General features: G+C 37.4%; 2 protein-coding genes across 2 annotated transcripts in view; one reads left to right on the top strand and one right to left on the bottom strand.

Annotated features, from left to right (window-relative positions):
* Positions 1 to 12,619, bottom strand: part of LOC125236353 (serine/threonine-protein phosphatase alpha-2 isoform) — a 94,286-nt gene extending 81,667 nt beyond the window's left edge. Inside the window, exons 1-3 of the mRNA XM_048143132.1 lie at positions 12,399 to 12,619; positions 12,095 to 12,226; positions 10,772 to 10,988 (exon numbers count right to left, since the gene is read on the bottom strand). Coding sequence (XP_047999089.1) covers positions 10,772 to 10,988; positions 12,095 to 12,226; positions 12,399 to 12,459 — 410 coding nt within the window. The 5' untranslated portion in view covers positions 12,460 to 12,619. The remainder of the gene's footprint in view (positions 1 to 10,771; positions 10,989 to 12,094; positions 12,227 to 12,398) is intronic.
* Positions 12,620 to 13,924: 1,305 nt separating this feature from the next.
* On the top strand, positions 13,925 to 19,511 carry LOC125236346 (transcriptional repressor CTCFL-like). The gene is made up of 4 exons (XM_048143122.1): positions 13,925 to 14,298; positions 16,648 to 16,776; positions 17,768 to 19,123; positions 19,378 to 19,511. Exons 1-3 carry the CDS (start codon positions 14,077 to 14,079, stop codon positions 19,073 to 19,075), a joined length of 1,659 nt encoding a protein of 552 aa, XP_047999079.1. The 5' UTR covers positions 13,925 to 14,076; the 3' UTR covers positions 19,076 to 19,123; positions 19,378 to 19,511.
* Positions 19,512 to 19,557: the final 46 nt, after the last annotated feature.

Below are 19,557 nucleotides of genomic sequence, written 5' to 3'. Positions count from 1 at the left end.
ATTTCTGATAAGCCACTGCTTTCGAAAATTCGTTATCTGGGGCATTTTTTTTCAAAGTTGTCCACCCCACTTTGTTTAGTACGACACATTTTTGACATTCACGACCGCAAAATCAATTGAAATACGCAAATAAAGGAACGGAGTTGAAAGGAATAATTGCCTGAATTAGACTCTTTGATGTTTGTAGGATAGAGTAATATTAGTGATTGATAATTATAGGACTTTATAACTAAACCTAGTACGTACACGTGTTTTTTGTGACTGAAACATGTAGTTACAGTTAATTATTAGTTATTTTGAGACTTTATTAGAGCATTTGAGAAGTATCTGTTTACCGAGAGAGGCTGCTAAATAACAGAAGTCACAGGCAGATGCTAGTCATGCAAACATTATGTTTCTATATTTTTTTTATTAAAGAATACCTAAGGCTACGGCAAATTAGTTCTGGGGTGAAAGATAATCAGACTTATTATACTTTCCGAGAAAAATGTTTTCGTACTTTTCGTAAAACAAGCACGGATAAAATAGAAAATGTTTCCGAATAAATGGAATACGTAATTCGTAATTATTATTAGGACCACTTGCACCATCGAAAATGGTGGGTTAACCCGAGGATTAACCCACCATTTTATATGTAATTTGACAGATGACAGCCCACTAACCCTGAGTTAAGTGGTTGGTGCAAGTGGGCCTTCGTAATCTACTACGTGGATCATACTCATTAAGATACGTTGTCAGAATCATTGTAAGGTGTGCGAACGCGAATGCGATTTTTATTCATTTGCGGTACTTATTTGATTGTAGTGCTGAGTTATATTTTAAGGGCCAGTTGCATTAACCACATTAGACAGACACATCATCATCACGCAGCAGACGTCTATGGAACTTTCCATACAATACAATTTGTGAGTGTGTTTAGTAAAACGTCCCACTTTGTCGGTTACCATTAAGGCGAGATTTACTTGTATGTTTATATACATAAACTGACAAAGCGGCTTTATAGCAATCGACAAAGTGGGACATTTTCCCGTGCACACTCACATTTAATGAACGCTTTAACGGTGACAGACGGTTTGTTGCAACCGACCCTAAGTCTTTAATGAGCCCTTATTATGCACGATTTCTAAATAAACTGAATAGATTATAATGAAATTGCTGAAACTATTTTACGAATTGGCAGTCATTGCGGTTGCAAGGCACAGTTAAACTCTTTAATCATACGTACGAATATTCAAATATATTCATATTCTACTATAATTTTCGTTTTAAACCATAACTTTTAACGAGTTATTTTACGAGAGGTAATAAAATGTACCCACATAATACATATTCCAAAAGCACACACAAGCAAAGGCACAGACTTATTGAAATCGTTTGGCAACCTTTTTTGTTGCAACTCCCTTGACCCCCACATTTTTTCTTTCTTTTCTATCTCAGCGTTCAAAATATATAAAACTAAACAACAGATTTAGTATAAATGAACTATGATTCTCTAGAAACAGGCAGATCATAAATAGAGGAATGTAAAAATATCGCGAATGTAAACAGAGGTATAATAAAGAGAGTGCACATCGCATCGATAACAGGCCGTCACAGAACACTTGTGTATTAGATTAGGTGAATGTAAATAGGCTAGACTACACACAATGTCACACAATCCCGCTGTGAGTTCCGATTATCATATTCCTGCGAATGCATGGATACGCCGACCGTTACCGGTCTAGTAAGCAAATGGTCTGTTCCTTCAGCTGATGGATAATGTAAACACATCAGACGTGCAAAAACACGCCTACAGCGTCGTGTAAAACACAAGGACAAGTTTAAGGACTCCGCGAAACGATTCAATGCCAAGAGCGAAAACGATTGTGGAGATAAACGTAATCTATAAAACGTATAAAAATGTAGTGCTTTGATACAAAATTTAATTTACACTTAGAAACTGAAAGTACAGTCAACAATCCAATTTTACGAAAAAATTTGACATCATAAATATTTATTCTTCATAAAAACAAATTAATACGAAAACCTTTCGTTATTTTTTAATTTAGGGTCCCAAGGTTTTATTATATTTTTATGGTCCTACCGAAATTACAATTTCGATTTCGGCAGCATTCAGCAAATTAAAAATATTTTAGCTTTCATCATTAAAATTCTTTCGGTCAAAGGTTCTAAAAAGAAAGATTATCGACATATTTTTCAATAAATTTTATTCGATTTTTATAATCAGAAACTTTTATAGTTTCTGTTTTAGTCGAAATTAAGTTAGAACCGGACTATGACTTTTAGTTCGACAATAAAAGGTAATTTACTCGAGAACTCGCATGCGAGTTTCATTCATTACATTGCAGTATTTAATCGTGTGCTGAATTGTATGATGTAACCTCTAAAGTCCGCAATGTTACTCAAATCCCTTTTTGCTACTAATACTATAATATCAATGTATAATTTGGTATGTATTCTACTATATTTTGCTACATATGTTTGTAGACATTGCTATCACACCTCGGACACTGGCGATCAAACATATGAAAGAGGCGCGTTCCTAGCACACAGTCTAAGCTCGTGTAGGTGAACGCGTATACTATGCTTGGATGAGTGAAATATGACAGGTTGACTGTTCGCGTTTTTGACAGGCGGTAACTGTGAGGTAACCGAGAGGGGCTGGGTGGCACTTTCAGCGGGGAGCGGGAGTGGCCATACTGTACGATAGTACTCTGTATTATACTGTGTTGCTATTTAATTAGGTGTCGATCTTCGTGTAAACATAGCTCGCACTTGACCCGTTTCTCACGTAAACAGTCTTGGACCGATTTTCATGTGTTGCGGTTAAAGATTAACGACTGACTAATCAAGGTTCTCAAATATGGGACGCGAGTGGAAATATAAATAAATAAATAAATAAATATTAGGGACACCTTACACAGATCAACTTAGCCCCAAACTAAGCAAGGCTTGTACTATGAGTGCTAAGCGACTACTTAAATAGATAAATACATACTTATATACATAGAAAACATCCATGACTCAGGAACAAATATCTGTGCTCATCACACAAATAAATGTTCTTACCGGGATTCGAACCCAGGACCGCGGCTTAGCAGGCAGGGTCACTACCGACTGAGCCAGACCGGTCGTTCGGATATTTCCATTTTGTAATCGGTGTTATTTTAGTTGTAAGTACGCAAACGTTATTTAAATATAATTAAAGACCTTGTGATTGCGACTGTATTGTTACGGGTTAAGAATTTCAGCTCCCCGTTTCCTCCCGTAGGTGTCGTGGAAGTCGACTGTGGGATATGGGTTGGTTGTAGCGTGATGGGCTAGCAACCTATCACTGCAATAAAATATGAATTATGATAGACTTCATGAGTCCAGTCTGTGCTAGAAGTACATGTCATAATTTCATAGAGATTTGAAATTTAAAAGAACACTAATGTTATTAATATTGCTGCCAATTTAAGCTGGATCAAACTCAAAATTACGATGACTCATTTGAGTTTTAACAGAAGACAGAAATTCTTCAGTTAACAATGGAGATAAGATAACCCTAATTTTCTAGTAATATTATACATAATACGAAAGTAACTCTCTTACTTCCCCATTAGTGTGGAACCAGTGACACCGATTAGGATGAAATTTGTTACGGTCAAACAATTTGAATCCTACGCCACTCTAGAACCCTGTCGTAGTGACACAATGTTGTGTTTGCCATAAAAATTACATTGTTTTTTACGGTGTAATGGTTCTACAGTGGCCTAGGATTCAAATTGGTTACTTATATATAGATACTAGCTTTTGCCCGCGGTTTTGCTCGCGTTAGAAAGAGACAAAAAGTAGCCTATGTCACTCTCCATCCCTTCAACTATCTCCACCTAAAAAACCACGTCAATTCGTCGCTCCGTTTTGCCGTGAAAGACGGACAAACAAACAGACACACACACTTTCCCATTTATAATATTAGTATGGATTCTAATATTTTGAGGTCTGAGAAGGACCATAGTATGATATTAATCAATCATATGAAATCGTAGGAAGAAACAAGTACAGTCGACTACAAGGAGATGTCTCGACATCTCTTTGTAGTCGACTGTACCAATGATAAGCATTTTAGATAGTAGAATTATATTGCCTTGGAAAAGCAAAAGATACAGCATACCATACCTACTTCCGACATAATCCATTACATTAAACAATGGCACCTGCTTATAAACAACGTCCAAGTATCATCAATGTTTGTAAACAAAATCAATTACATCTCACAGGAAATTATAAATTCGCAAACGCGGAGTATAAAAACAATGTGTTTGTTATGTAAAACGCGATAGTAAGCGTGATAATGATAATATATTGTGCACGTTAAGATAAGGAAAACGTGCAGTGCAGTTTCCGGGTCATTCTTGCGACAATTTGTGACTTTCCGTCAGACAAGGTATATGCTTCATGTGGAATAAATAGTTCAATCAGAATTAGATTTTTTGCACAAGCATAAGGACTCTTCTGTGAGGAAGAGACATATTAATACTTAATACTTGTTTAATTGTTATGCACTTTTCTTCATATCATTCCTCACCTCACACATTACCCTTCACCTTGGGTTTCTTTCCTGTTACATAATTACCTTTGCTATATTTACGACACCTTTTGTTCTGTTCCTATAAATACTAAACATAATCCCATTTGTTCTCCAGAACATAATGAAATCAAAGTCGTCGACCTTCTATCGTTTCACTTCTCCAATAAGGCTTTACCTAAATTACCGAACATCAAACAGTTGGTTCAGAATCGCGTCCATTACTGTTATTGCGTCCACACTTGAGAGACCACTTCAACATTATTGTATAGACAATAAGGTCCAATAATAGTGAGCGCTCAACGTTGGTGTATGGGTCGTTGACACTTTGTTTAATATAAAAATGGCGGAAAGTGTGAAAGGACTTTTGGGTGCGGGCAATAATCTACTTAAGCCTTGTTTGCGATTTGGTTACCCAATACCCAAGTTTGGATTTACATCTGACCTTCAAAATCTGTAACATAACTTTGATTGCCATGCCTGGTAAATGCTTAAATTAATTTTAACCGAGTAACAACTGAATTCAAATTGTTTTAAATAATTTTGGTACGAGAAAAATAACAAGCAAAATGTATACAAACGACGAAATAATGTCTACGCTGCCACAGGTGCATTAAACGACTGCCAAATTGAATAATAAATCAAATAATATTCTAAATATTTTTTGCATTTAAAAAGTGGTCTAATCGCCACTTAAGCAAAAAATACCTTTGAAGTAAGTCACAGATAGACATGGCTACTAATGGGTCTAGACGCAATGACTGGACGTGTTGGCAATGCTACGCGAGAACAAGTACAAACAACAGTAGGTAAGTTTAAGGACAAAAGTGCCATGTCCTTGCAGTTAGGAGTGTCACTCTAAAATTTAATTAAAAGGGCCGCAAGCCAATGTCAGACGTAGCTTAAGTGTACTTAAGCTGGAGATTTCTAAGCGTAATTGACTATTAGAGCCGATAAACCTAAACGGCTTAGAAAACAACCATACTTAGCAAGATCTGACACAACTTTGGCGTTTTAGAATTGATTGAAGAAGACACATCTGCAAAAGCAGGTCTCCTTATGAAGCAAACGGTTTACCCGAACGAACTATTCGCTCGCTCATTGGAATGAGTCCTGTTGTCAAATGCAAGTAAATGGGCCGCAAAATGGGTTTTAACTAGGGATGTCACGAATGTCGCATGTGTCACATTCGCGAATGCGAATGCGAATATTCAGAATGCGAATGTGCGAATGCGAATATCGCTGAATTTCATAAAAAAACAAAATAAAAACCAAGCAATCACCAACAACCCGCTAGGTAAAAAAATTAAAATGCTTACTATTGGTCAAAATGCCAAGTACGAACTTCACGCCGTACGAATTTGACCTATCTGCACATGCGCGAGTCGACAGTCGACAAGTAGCAATTGGAGCGGCCGGCGCGGGCGAGGAACAAGCTGCGACTTGCACACATTCGCATTCGCAAAACATTCGCATCGTTTGAAGCGAATGCGAATGTCAATGCAAATGTTTAAAAGAATGCGAATCATTCGCATATGCGAATGCGAATGCAAATATTCGTAACATCCCTAGTTTTAACACCGAAAGTAACGGCTCGGAGCATTTTGAACGACCTGTAGTGAACCGTATTAACTTGGTCTGGGTTTATAGTTGAAGGTCAGATAATATTGTAGAAATTATGAAGCCTGAGAGTACAATAAACGTAGAACTGTCTGATATTTATACATTAATTTGATTGTATGTGCAAGAAAAGAGTTCTCTTTTCCTTCCTTCCTTCACATCAAAAGACTGCACAAGACGCCCGAGTGAGAGCGAGATCATTTAGTCATAAGAGGTAGTGTAACCTCAACCGACTTTATACTGGATATGGTCGCTGTGCTTACTATAAACACCGGTGTAGATGGGTGGAGCCTCCAGCTTGCAACGACTGTGGAGAGACGGCACAAGCAATCCAGCACACAATAGAGGATTGCCCTGTAACGCGCTATGCCTATGGACCTCCAGAAAACCTTTTTTTTTGACGGAGTGGGAATACGCACAATGTGTGGGACTCGCTGTTTTTTCCCCTCCCCTAGCGAGAGGGGGAAACTTAGCCCTACCCGCTAAACCCACTCCGGCGTTTCTTTGCCGGTCAGAGGTCCTTTGCCGTTCGTGAGGACGCGCTGGGATCGATGTAGGTATGTCATCACCACGGCGCCCTCCGGCACCTCCAGAAGACCTCACCATCCTCAGGGACTAGGCCATCAAAATGGCTGACTGGACTTTGTACTTATGAATGTTTCTGTTCTTTGCCGTACAAATAAATAAATCGACTGAGGTGTTCAATGTCAATGTATTAAAATTTAAAACTTATAGCCAGTTTATACTCAGACTAAAATGGGAATATAGGCTAGTACAGTTGTAATAAGTATGTAGTACTTTTCTACGCATGTTCTTTCCTTCTTTCATGATCAATCATGCGAGTTTAATAAGTTCAGAAGTAATTTAAGTTAAGACTCCAGCAACGAACTTTAATAGGATTAACATTGTGTGCTGCTTACTTGTAACCTGCTTACTTGAAATACAATAACGTCACGTCTAGAGCTGAATACGAAATATTATTTTAACCAACTGAAATGGCACATTACGATACTAGTGCAGAAAAGAGTAAATTCGAAACGAGTGGCGATAGATTAAAACAATCCCTTTGGACGTGTTTTAAATCGACGCGAGTTACGAATTTCCTTGTGGCACGTGTACCTACTGTACGTCATTTTTCAGTACATTGTGGCATTTTGAAGTTTCGACGTGACAAGAAATGCACTACTTTGCGTACTAGTACGGGATATAAATATATAAACACCATAAGTACTGAAAAGTAATTTCAAGAATATTTTGAACTAGCAGTCAATCTTAAAACTAAGGAAATATTATCATTTATTTGACGACCGGTCTGGCTCAGTCGTTAGTGACCCTACCTGCTAAGCCGCGGTCCTGGGTTCGAATCCCGGTAAGGGCATTTATTTGTGTGATGAGCACAGATATTTGTTCCTGAGTCATGGATGTTTTCTATGTATATAAGTATGTATTTATCTATTTAAGTATGTATATCGTCGCCTAGCACCCATAGTACAAGCTTTGCTTAGTTTGGGGCTAAGTTGATCTGTGTAAGGTGTCCCCAATATTTATTTATTATTTATTTATTTATTTATTTTGTACAGCTTTTTGCCTAAGGGTGAATTCTGTAATATTTTTGGGCGAATACTATTACTCGTAGTAGTTTTTTAAACATATTTGTTGTAAATATGTATTGATTTCCAAGTTTTTTTTGTGTTACGTTACGCTACATCGCAATATTAGATAAAAAACTTTTTATATCTATCAACATCAACAATCACGTCAAAAATGTTAAAACCCCGAAATTTACGCGAGATAGCGAAGTGACGAATTTTATCAAGTTTTTATCTATAACATGAGCACATTGAGTGCCAAAGGCAATACCTGTTTTAACATAAAAATACGAAAATATCGTTGATAAGTTCTTTATGAGCATATGACCTAAATATGGAATCACCCTAGGCGTTTAGTATCGATCTTATCTCAGGTACCTACGCGTTTTATTTTAATTTTAATCGCTACATGATAGGAATACTTTTATAATAAATAAAAAAATCAGTCGAATGGAGAACCTCCTCCTTTTTTGAAGTAGGTTAAAAATAATAAACATAGAACATTATTTTATTAAATGTTCGGTATACTTATTGAAACTTTAGCATCAGATATTTTATAATATGATCAGCGTGGAGACCATGGCCTAAGCTAAGACCTTTCGTGTATATATTTGTATATGTAGATGCCTGTAGCCAGCAGTGGGGCAGGGTGGTATTGGCTTCGTGCGAAGTGCATGGAGGGGATAAGAAATCGCAGCGCATGTGGTGGTCAAAATTGGAACTGGAGAAGTGGAATAGTAGAGCGTCTTTGACATTTCATAAAAGTTGTATGGCCCGATAACTTTAACTTACAATTTTATTACTCTTACAGTACACACCTAGGTATTATACAATTTTCCTAAACAATAGGACTGCCCATAAAGTGCACTAGGAAACACAAGTGCGTGAGTCACATCACATATCTGAATCACGAGCGAGGTCGAGAGTTTCAAGATCGCCATATTAGGTTGCGTCATCTTATTACAATCTGCGTTTTGGATCATTATCTTGCTTTCGGTAATTGGTGATAATTTGGGAAGTTTTTAAGGTAGCAGAGATTTTTTTTTAATAAGCTACTTTGCAGAATTAAACAAAATACCTGTGTAAACTTTTAAAATTAGTTAATGCGGCTTTCCATAGAAAAGGGTCGTTAAGAATCACGTATGATTACTACGGTTAGAATTATTCTATTAGAATTTTACATATTGTTTTTAAATGTAAGATCATCTTTGGTAAGTATCTTATTTAAATAAATAGTGAATATACAGTAATTTTGTATTATTAGTATTCAACAAATGTTTTTAATAAAATTACAAACTGAAATAGGTATCATACACTAAAGAAAAAGCGCGATCTTATAACCACTGGGGCGAAGCCGGGAATAAAAAATAAAAAAAATCAATAATAGTACATTACATCAGAGGCCGGGAAAATGAGGATTTCCGGCCAAGTGGGTATATACCGGATAGGGATACGAGGCCGGGAATCCGTTTTCACGCCGAGGCATGTATAGTGCTTTTCTCAAACATACAATGAAATAAAATAAAAAATGCTCTAAAGGACAGTATTATATAAAAAAAAAGTTACTTTGCAGGCCTAGGCCTAAAAAATAATATGAAATCCCTTTACAGTCCTCTCGAGTTGTTGCGCCCAAAAAGCGATACTTCCCAGCCCATTTTAAGGAACGTAAAGACAATATTTCATTGCATGTTTGAGAAAAATAATTTGATTTGTAAACTACTTCAAAAACCTAAATCTAAAAACGTAAAACTTCTAGTAAACATGTGTCCAAGATCACGCATGCGTTAAGGATGGTATGTATTACTTTTCGAAGGCAGTGACGCGTGTCTAAAGGATAACTACGGTGTTCACTTCCCATGACTGTTTCCAACTTGTATTTTAAGGTTTTGACATTACCTTTAATGCAAAAAGGTGTTATATCCACAAATTTATTCAAAAATTTGAAAATTGTGGCACGTTATGTTTTAAAATGGGCTAGAAATATCCACAAATTTACTCTAAAATTTGAAAATTGTGGCATGTTATATTTTGAAATGGGCTAGTTTTATTCGCGAGTAGCCGCCAAACTAATTGGCCAGCAATATTGATAACACGGACCGAGCAATTTTTTTGGTGGGACTGGGTAAAAATTAGCCTAAGTCACTCTCCATCCCTTCAACTATCTCCTCTTAAAAAATCAAGCCAATTCGACGCTCTGCTTCACTGTGAAAGACGAACGACCAAACAGACACACACACTTTCCTATTTATATTAGTGATAGAAATCTAAACTGAATTATGACATTGCCACATCTAGGTAGCACAAGAATTTGCTTTCACTCTGTTCACACACTATTTAATTTACGTCTAATTAATAAACTCTGGTGGAGTCTGAGATTTTCTCTGGCTATTAAAATGATATGAACACAGATAATGCTATAAATCAGTGTCATGAGAGTAATTAGGTGTGACAAGACATGTGATAGGTTCTTAAGATTTCGTTTCATAGTATACATGTAATAGATTTAGCTTTGGATATTGTCTGCTTAGAATAACAATAGTGAATATAAGGATAAATGAAAACTATTTTATGTCCTTCCTTCGGCCTCTAACTAATATCATAGCAATCATATTAAGGAAGAAACGCAATATCATTTCATTCATAATGAAGATTAAGAGTTTGAAAAAAATATGTTTAATAGTTGTGAATATTCCACTGAATCCTTTTTTTTAATTTTTACTTTGCAGGAGCAATGAAAGAGTAAGGGCCAGTTGCATCAACCACATTTGACAGACACATCATTGTTACGCAGCAGGCGACTATGGAACTTCCCATACAATAAAATTTAATGAATGCTTTAACTCTGCTCTGTGACAGACGGTTTTATGCAACTGACCCTAAGTGGTATAAAATAGTATATGATTGTCACTAGCACAAACAGATCAATAACTTGAATCCAATGTCAATAACATCAAAGCTCATCATAAAATAATATATAATAAAAAGGACTCACCCATAAATCCTATTAATGCTAGCACATTCATGGTTCCCCCGTAATAAGAAGAAGTTCTCTGGATATTTGATCTTGTACGCTAGCAGCAGGCAGATTGTCTCCAGCGACTGCTTCCCGCGGTCCACATAGTCTCCGAGGAACAGGTAGTTGGACTCGGGCGGGAAGCCTCCATATTCGAAGAGCCGGAGCAAGTCATAGTACTGTCCGTGGATGTCACCTGTTGGAGAGTATTGAATTGATGATTTGCATTATTATATAGGCATACTCAGGGATTACACAGTTAAGGCATAGTTGAACTTCAGGGTGCCTAGCCTATATAAATTCTTATGTACTTTAGTTAATGACATGCAATAATCTCTGTTGCAATAAATGGATAGATAGAAATGAATATGAAGGTCACAATGAGCAAACAATTAGGCATATTGGCTTCCACCACCACTGCTACGACATGTTATCCCGACCGACTACCAGCCAATTAAATAAATGATGAATTTGAAATTTGTATAATTAGAATGAAATCAAAATTCCAATGACTCAAAAATCATTCTGGCACTCGAGGAGTTAGGCTCATTCAATTCATGTATGGATAAGTCATGGGCATTGAATGGATTAATTCAAATTAATATAAAATACCTACTGTTATGTAAACAATAACTTTATTTATTTATTAACAATGGTAAGTATCCTTAATATCACAAAACAAATACTATAAACTCACAAAATAACTAGACTAATTATTACTTTTGCATGTTTGTGAACAATTAACACATAATATAATATTACTCATGTAGAATACAAGGAAACTTTGTTACGTAAAACTTAATATTTAGTATAGTTATAATTATGAAGAATGTACTTGGAAGTAATTATTTACTGCAATAAATCCAAATAAAGCAACGTAAGAAACAAGTAGCCACAGTTTGACTTTTTAGTATCATCTACTTCCTATTAAATAAATAATTATGTACAATTGTAACTACACTGTAACTTAAATCGTTAATTAGATCAATTTAATAAGCATTCTAAGCAGAAAAGTAATATTTAGCTCAGAAAGTTGTATGCTTTCACCAAATTTGAAATTCAAATACATCCTGTAACTGATTTCTAACATGGCTAGTGAAAAAACTAAAGTACCTACATATTCCTTGTAAAAACAACATGCAAAAATAAACAGTAAAGCTATATTCCTGACCAAACTAAACATTAACCTCAAGCTGCCATTGGGAAAGTATAGTTTGAAAGTGTAAACTCAACGCTACTACGCTGCCGCAGTTAGCCGATCAAACTATACATGGGTTTTGTTTATAAAAACGCTTTACTCACCGCATATTTTTAGAGGGGCTTCCAATTCAAGTAATATGGGCTGTGATAAGAATATTTCCCGCGATTTTAAGCACAGCCCTTTGATCTCGATTTCCGTTAACTGTACATTCATGCCAGGCTTCTCGCCCCGGACTGAAAACAATAACCAAATATAAACACGGAACCATTTTAGCTACAAAAATAACACGAAATACACTGCACTATCACACATAATCCTTGTAATTATTTCACTTATATTGTTTATCACTTTGTATTTACGAAAAACACTGACGGTTTCATTTATTTCCTGGTATAACAACATTACCTTTTAGTAATTTTTTTATGACATTGTCGATGTTTAACTCATCTGTGTCTCTGTCTGCCATCGGATAGAATGTTTGTGCACGGAATATGACTAAATATTACAAGTAAAGAAAAGAAGATTGTAGAGATTTTTGCCGATTTATGAAAGGTACAACCTATTTCAGTTCTCGGCTTAAATGAGTACCAATGGCGGAGACATCACTCACACACGCAAACAAAAGAAACACATCATCGGTGTTCCCAGCTGCAAAAAACTAGACTCCCACATATAAAATAAAGCTTTTGCTTAATTTGATTTTGAACGAAAGAATGTTTACAATAATTTTATTTAACGTAAAACTTAAGATAAAAGAGACATCTTAGTTTTGTCTAAAGATTTACGAATTTGATAAACTTTATTTCATGATTGTAAACTTAAGACCACACGAAATAGTACATTACGATTACGGTACAAGTGCGTAAAAAAGGAAGTCCGAAACGAGTGGCGATAAATTAAAACACGACCAAAGGGAGTGTTTTAAATCGACACTAGTTACGAATTTCCTTTTCGCACGTGTATCGTACGACGTTTTTCAGTACAGATGAGCCTCCGAAGTTTCGACCTGACATGTAATTTTTAATAATAAAAATTAATATTTTTTTTGACATTTAGAATTTATTCTAGAAGTTTTTAGACTAGTATTTTTTTTATACAATTTAGATTGATATCATTTTATTAAATCAATGTAGTTTTAAAACAATATTGTTTATTGCACCAATAAATTGCTCTGATATTTAGAATAAGATGAATATTGTACATTGTTGACAATTTAAAAGTGTTTACTGTAAGCCTATTTGAATAAATAATATTTTGATTGATTGATTAATGAACCACTTCTCGCACTAGTGAGTAAAAAAAACACCATCTGTACTGAAAACGTTTTTTAAGTAATGTACATGACAGTAAAATATTTATTTATATTACTTACATTAACATTCTACCTTACTATTACCGATCATGTTAAAAAACTTACTAAAATATTTATTCAGCTTTATTACCCATATATGGGGGTAAACTCCAGTTTCTGGTATCACTCATTTGCTTTAGTGTTGCAAGTATAAAAAAATTTAAGATTGTTAGTGTTGCCTTACAAAAATAAACACTTCATATTTATTTACTTAATATTAGGATAGTATATGAAAGACTGATTCCAGTAGTATTAAATTTAATTTAAAAAAATAGATCACATGAAAATTTAAAAACAGGTATTTAATTATTTTAAAATAATAATAGTTGAAAATTATATACACGGAAAACACAGCTTAAAACTGTCATGTTCTTTCAATCATCTCTGTTTGTAACAGTCTGTCATCAATTTTGTACTGTAGCGGTATTGTAATAAGATTCGAAATAGACCGAAATTGGTTCACAGAAGTATTTTGGCTAACTAGTGCGTTAAAATATTGGACTTCTTATTATGATGCTTAATTTTATTAACTTAATAATACTATCGTGTTGTAAAAATAAGTATCATGGAATAAGTTAAATTTTGATCAAATCGTGTTGTAGCAGCTCTATAATATTCTGTTTATAAGTATGACTGTATTTCCGAAGCCCGAAGCGAGAGTCGATAACGGTCGCCGGTTAGAGCGAGATATACGCTCCAGGTATAGTGCGTTAGACAAGGACAGAGGAACAAATGCGGGCGCGTTGGGGCGCGGCACTAAATGCGGGGATCATTTTCCTCAGTCTGTTTGGCAATTTCGAGCGCAGCTTTCGTCATATTGCGTACAAAAATAAACTAGAAACGAAAATGGCGGACTTACTTGTATGCCGAGCATGCTTGGCGTGCAAAGTTCCTGTTTACAATATATTACGGACTAAATATTGGGAGGCGCTTGAGAACATAGCGGCTATTTCGGTATGTGCATTTTATTTTATACCTACACTACACATAGCTAAGCAAGAACGTAGTGTGAATAATTATTTGTTTAAGAGCCGTAACGTATAGCTACAATACTTATACTTAAACATAATCACTTTGTCAGTACCTACCAAATTCAAATTTTCTACAGAAGAGGAGGTTAATCCATCGCGCCTTTTTTTTAAACTGATTAACAGTGTGACGGAGAGTAACCATGCAACGCCATCTATTTCAGCTGTCCCGTTTTAATTTAATAATTGTGGGTGTTGAGTATGTTATGTTTGAGCCCTGGGTGGCTAGCCGAATGGCACAATCGCTCACGAAACGCTCACGAAACGAAGCGCTAGTAGATATCTATCTCTATCGCGCTTGCGTATTGGCGCGACAGAGCCAGCGGCGTATCGCTTTCGTTTGGCGTCGGAGAAATGCCATTCGGCTACGGGGCCTGGCCGTTTCGATCTGCTTATGTTAGTCCGTTTTCACATTCTCCGATCCGATATCGGATGTCGGAAGGATTTCAATGGAAAAAATCCAAGATTGCGCCTGTAATGTATGGGATATTGGTTATACATCCGATATCGGATCGGATAATGTGAAAACGCATTTACAGCACACCTCGGACACTCGCGATCAAATATATGAAAGAGGCGCGTTCCTAAGCACAGTCTTGGCTCGTGTAGGTGAACGCGTACTATACTTATATGTGTGAAATATGACAGGTCGACTGTTCAAGTTTTTGACAGGCGGTGACTGTGAGGTAATCGAGAGGGGGTGGGCGGCCCTTTCAGCGGGGAGCGGGAGTGGCCATACTGTACGATAGTACTCTTTATTATTCTGTGCTTACAGTCTGTCCAAAAGAGTAGAAATGAAAAAGTGGCAACATTGTAGTATCATCCCTTTCAAATAAATATGTGTGAGAAAACGGGACGACAATACGATGTCACAGTATAATAAAGAGTACTATCGTACAGTATGGCCACTCCCGCTCCCCGCTGAAAGTGCCGCCCACCCCCTCTCGGTTACCTCATCAGTTACCGCCTGTCAAAAACGCGAACAGTCGACCTGTCATATTTCACTCATACAAGCATAATACGCCTTCACCTGCACAAGTTTAAGACTGTGCTAGGAACGCGCCTCTTTCATATATTGGAACGCTAGTGTCTGAGGTGTGACCAGGGGCGGCTGAAGCTAGGAACACATTACGCGGACGTCCGCCGTCGCGCGACCGCGGACGCGGATCTAGACAATGGATATACACTTAACCGTGCAAACTATCGGTCGTCGGTCGTGGACGTGGCCTTGAGCGCACGGACGTCCGATCGAAATCTGGCTCGCTGGATGTTTTGGTCAGCCGAAGCCACGTCCCGAAGACCGTGCACACTGATCGGTCGCGGTCGCGGTCGCGCGACCGCGGACGTCCGCGTAGTATGTTCCTAGCTTCACTCCGCGATTCTATCGCCGCGCCTACAAGTACATGCCGGCGGCCGCGAGTTCGCGGCCCATTCAGTGGTGACGACCTTTGCGCGGCGCAATAAAATTCAATGTCGGCTGCTCGCGCGCGGTCCGCTTGTTAATGTAGGTAAGAATGTATAATGGCGGCATTTTGTGAACATCAAAGGAGTGAGCCTTCTGTACTTGTAGATATTATTATATATTCTGTGGTGTGACGATATTGCCACTTTTTAATTTCTACCCTCTTTGGTCAGACTGTAGGGCTATACAGTCTGTACAGACGTAGTGCATCATTGTTCGCCCTCGTATTTTCTCGGACACGTTCGTATAATTTATCGTGTTAGTTCGGCCACCGTTAGTACTTGTAGGTACTGAGACCGACTGAAATAGCAGGCCACGTTCGTGAGTTTCCATGAAAATACGAAGGAAAAACATTTCGCACTACCTCTTTATTAAGTACTAGCTTTTGCCCGGGGCTTCGCTCGCGTTAGAAAGAGGCAAAAAGTAGCCTATGTCACTCTCCATCCCTTTATATCCACTTAAAAAATTACGTCAATTCGTCGCTCCGTTTTGCCGTGAAAGACGGACAAACAAACAGACACAGACTTTCCCATTTATAATATTAGTATGGATTTGTACTAGTTACATCACGTCATGCTCTCCGGCAGAACCACATTGTGTTTCGGAAACGTAGACATTTATCAGAAAATACCTATAAGATATCTATAAAATTGTAGGACCATTTGGAAAAATTCTATATGCCTAGTTTTATGTAAATATAATTTCAAAGTGGTTCTGCTACACAGCTTCCTCCCAGCAGAACCACCAAGATATTATTCTAATTACACATATTTGTTACATCGTTCTACAGCAATGTGCAATGTGTTATTTCAGATGGCTGACTGCAGCAAGCCACACGCTCTCTGTGCCCCCTGTTTGGAAACCCTGGAGAGGTGCTGCAGATTGCAGGAGAAGTGTGCCATCTCAGAAGGCATCCTGAGCGGTCTCCTGCATCAGAACCAGGTAGTTTAAATGATTTAAGTTTCCATTCAAGTAAATAGTAAGTTAACATCGTAGTGTCGTCCCATTTTTTCACACATATTGGTGTGAAAGGGATCGCACTACAATGTTGCCACTTATTAATTCTACTCTTTTTGGTTAGACGGTAGTTAGGTCAACATAGGTCTATCGTGACCATGAATTATAACATTGTTGTTAGTATGTCTGTTTGTCGCCTAGATAAAATAAATACAGAACGTTTGGAGAAAGTGTACCATCCCAGTACGCATCCTGAGCAGTTTCCTGCCCCCTCTGCTTCAACTGAACAGCCAAAACTAGGTAGGAATTCAGCTCAACCCCATTTCGACCCTGGACATGAGTTCTGTTCACCAGCCTATTTTCTCAAAAGTATGTTTCGTAATCATTTTTAGCATTTCTCTAAATAAAACTCCAAAATGTTTTAACTAGACACACAGACCAACCCCTATAGACATCTATTACAAGACGACTCGCGGTGGCCAGCCTTCCTAGTATTTGCACTGATATAAGCGCGGGCGCTCGCCGTGCCCGATCAGTATCGACCAAGTAACAGACCCGAAAGCAGCGCGTGTTTTTCGCACAAAAAAATTGGAAAAGGGTATTTTGATGCCTTAAAGATGTCCACCTGTGTGAAATGGTGTGGAAAGGTAACAAGAAGCTCAAATTTAAAAACAGACGGCATTACATTCCACAAATAAGTCATATTTATAATTTATTCAGAGCCGGCATAGGTCAACTTACATTGGCCACTTACGCGTCAGTAGAGGGACAGTCATACTTCTGTCCCTTTTCATCTGGCGCGACTGCCCGCCGTCCTTGAAACGGCCAATCACAGCGCGCTTAACACATTCCCCGCCCGCTCCTCGCACCCCAAACACTGGTGACTCGTATCGCGAACCAAATATACAAGACTGCCACTCTATAGGAGGTTCTCTGTGACTAGACATCTCTAATCAAACCTATTTATAATTTACAGCTCACTGCAGACGCCATTTATGCAGTTGACCGACAGCAACACAACTTAGTTGACACGCTTCCAACCTTCACTCTGAAGCCTATGAGGCCTATTGAAAAGCTGGAAGAAAGTAGGAATAAGATAGGCTCCAATACTGAGCCTTGGAGAACGCAAAATCTTGAAAGTACGAGAGAAAAAGATGCGCACAATATAAAGTCTCATAAAAGGCAAAGTTCAGAGAATCTAAGGAATGAAGCCGTGACTGCGAAGCCGATTAGAATTGACCCTGATAAAATGCTAAATCTCGAAGATATCAAAGATGTCGTAGTTAAAACAGAACCTGACACAGCTTTAGAAAATCCTGGAAACAATATCATGACCTGGATCGAGCCTAGTACAACACAATACTTTGGAGAACCAAGTCTGTATCATAATATTAAGAATGAGCCTGGAGTAACGCTGAGTTCTGAATACATGGAGCCATTAACAAGTTATTTTGTCAAAGAACCACACAACGAACCTGACCAAACCATATCTATTGAAACAGTAAAACTTAAGGAGACGCCGTATATCCAAATTGATGCAGGAAAATTATTAGGAAATGTTAAGTCTGAAGTTGACAGTGAAGACAGTAAAAGTTTCCTGGAAATTGATATAGAAATTAACCAACCTATTGAGACTGAATTTGCCCAAACGAGTAAAGGTAAAAACTATATGAATGATATACTAGTTTCAAGCTCAAGTAAAAATGTTAAAGTAAAGTGTGAGATAGATCGTAGAAGAATAAAGAAGGTATCGAGTGTTAATTGTGAAGTGGATAAACCAAAAACCCCAGAGCCCTCAACAGATAACGTTTATAACTGCAACAAATGCCACTACCAGACCCCACACAAAAAGAGAATAATGTACCATATGAAGAAACATTCAGGATTCGTAATGTGCGATATCTGTAACTACCAATGTGCTACAAAAAGTAGATTAATCTGCCATCTTCGAGTACACACCAAAGAGCGTCCATACAAATGTAAGGAATGCAATAAAAGATTCACCGAAGTATGCAGTTTGACTAAACACATGAACGTGCATAAAGGGGTCAAGCCTTTTAAGTGTTTGTGGTGTAACTATGAGACTGCTAGTAAGAATCATTTGGACAGACATATCAAAAGGCACATAGGGGATAAGAGGTTTAAATGTGAGCTGTGTGACTATGCGTGTGTTCAGAGATGGGATTTGAAGAGACATGCTAAAACTCATGAGAATGATCAACATCGGCCCTACAAGAGGTTAGCTCCGGTCTATCTCAACACTGTTAGCATAGCCAAGGAGTAATATAAAATAAAACTACACGTGTTGGCATGCAAAGACTGCAAACGTAAGGAATTATAATAAATAATAATAAATAAATATTGGGGACACCTTACACAGATCAACTTAGCCCCAAACTAAGCAAAGCTTGTACTATGGGTGCTAAGCGACGATATACATACTTATATACATAGAAAACATCCATGACTCAGGAACAAATATCAGTGCTCATCACACAAATAAATGCCCTTACCGGGATTCGAACCCAGGACCGTGGCTTAGCAGGCAGGGTCACTACCGACTGAGCCAGACCGGTCTTATACCAGGAATTATACCAGACAGTTGCCGAGAGTGGCAGGGCGGTAAGTATATTAGCCATACTATTTCGTTTAAGTTCTTCGCGCCAAGAAGTTTCTATAAATACATAATGTTACTAAGTAATTTAGAAACGTAATCAGGTTCAAAATGATATACACCAAGTTGTAATAAAGATTTATTAAATTTAA

This window comes from Leguminivora glycinivorella, chromosome 19, assembly GCF_023078275.1.
Source record: "Leguminivora glycinivorella isolate SPB_JAAS2020 chromosome 19, LegGlyc_1.1, whole genome shotgun sequence".
NCBI lineage: Eukaryota > Metazoa > Arthropoda > Insecta > Lepidoptera > Tortricidae > Leguminivora > Leguminivora glycinivorella.
The sequence above is the reverse complement of the archived record's forward strand: the minus strand, read 5'-3'. Positions and strand labels throughout refer to the sequence as shown.

What these genes read in the sequence shown, in the direction of transcription:
- LOC125236346 (XM_048143122.1), top strand. Translation starts at nt 14,077, where the DNA reads ATGCGGGCGCGTTGGGGCGCGGCACTAAATGCGGGGATCATTTTCCTC. An exon ending in AGAACATAGCGGCTATTTCG is followed by an intron (nt 14,299 to 16,647) that starts GTATGTGCATTT and finishes GTGTTATTTCAG; the next exon opens with ATGGCTGACTGCAGCAAGCC. An exon ending in GTCTCCTGCATCAGAACCAG is followed by an intron (nt 16,777 to 17,767) that starts GTAGTTTAAATG and finishes TATAATTTACAG; the next exon opens with CTCACTGCAGACGCCATTTA.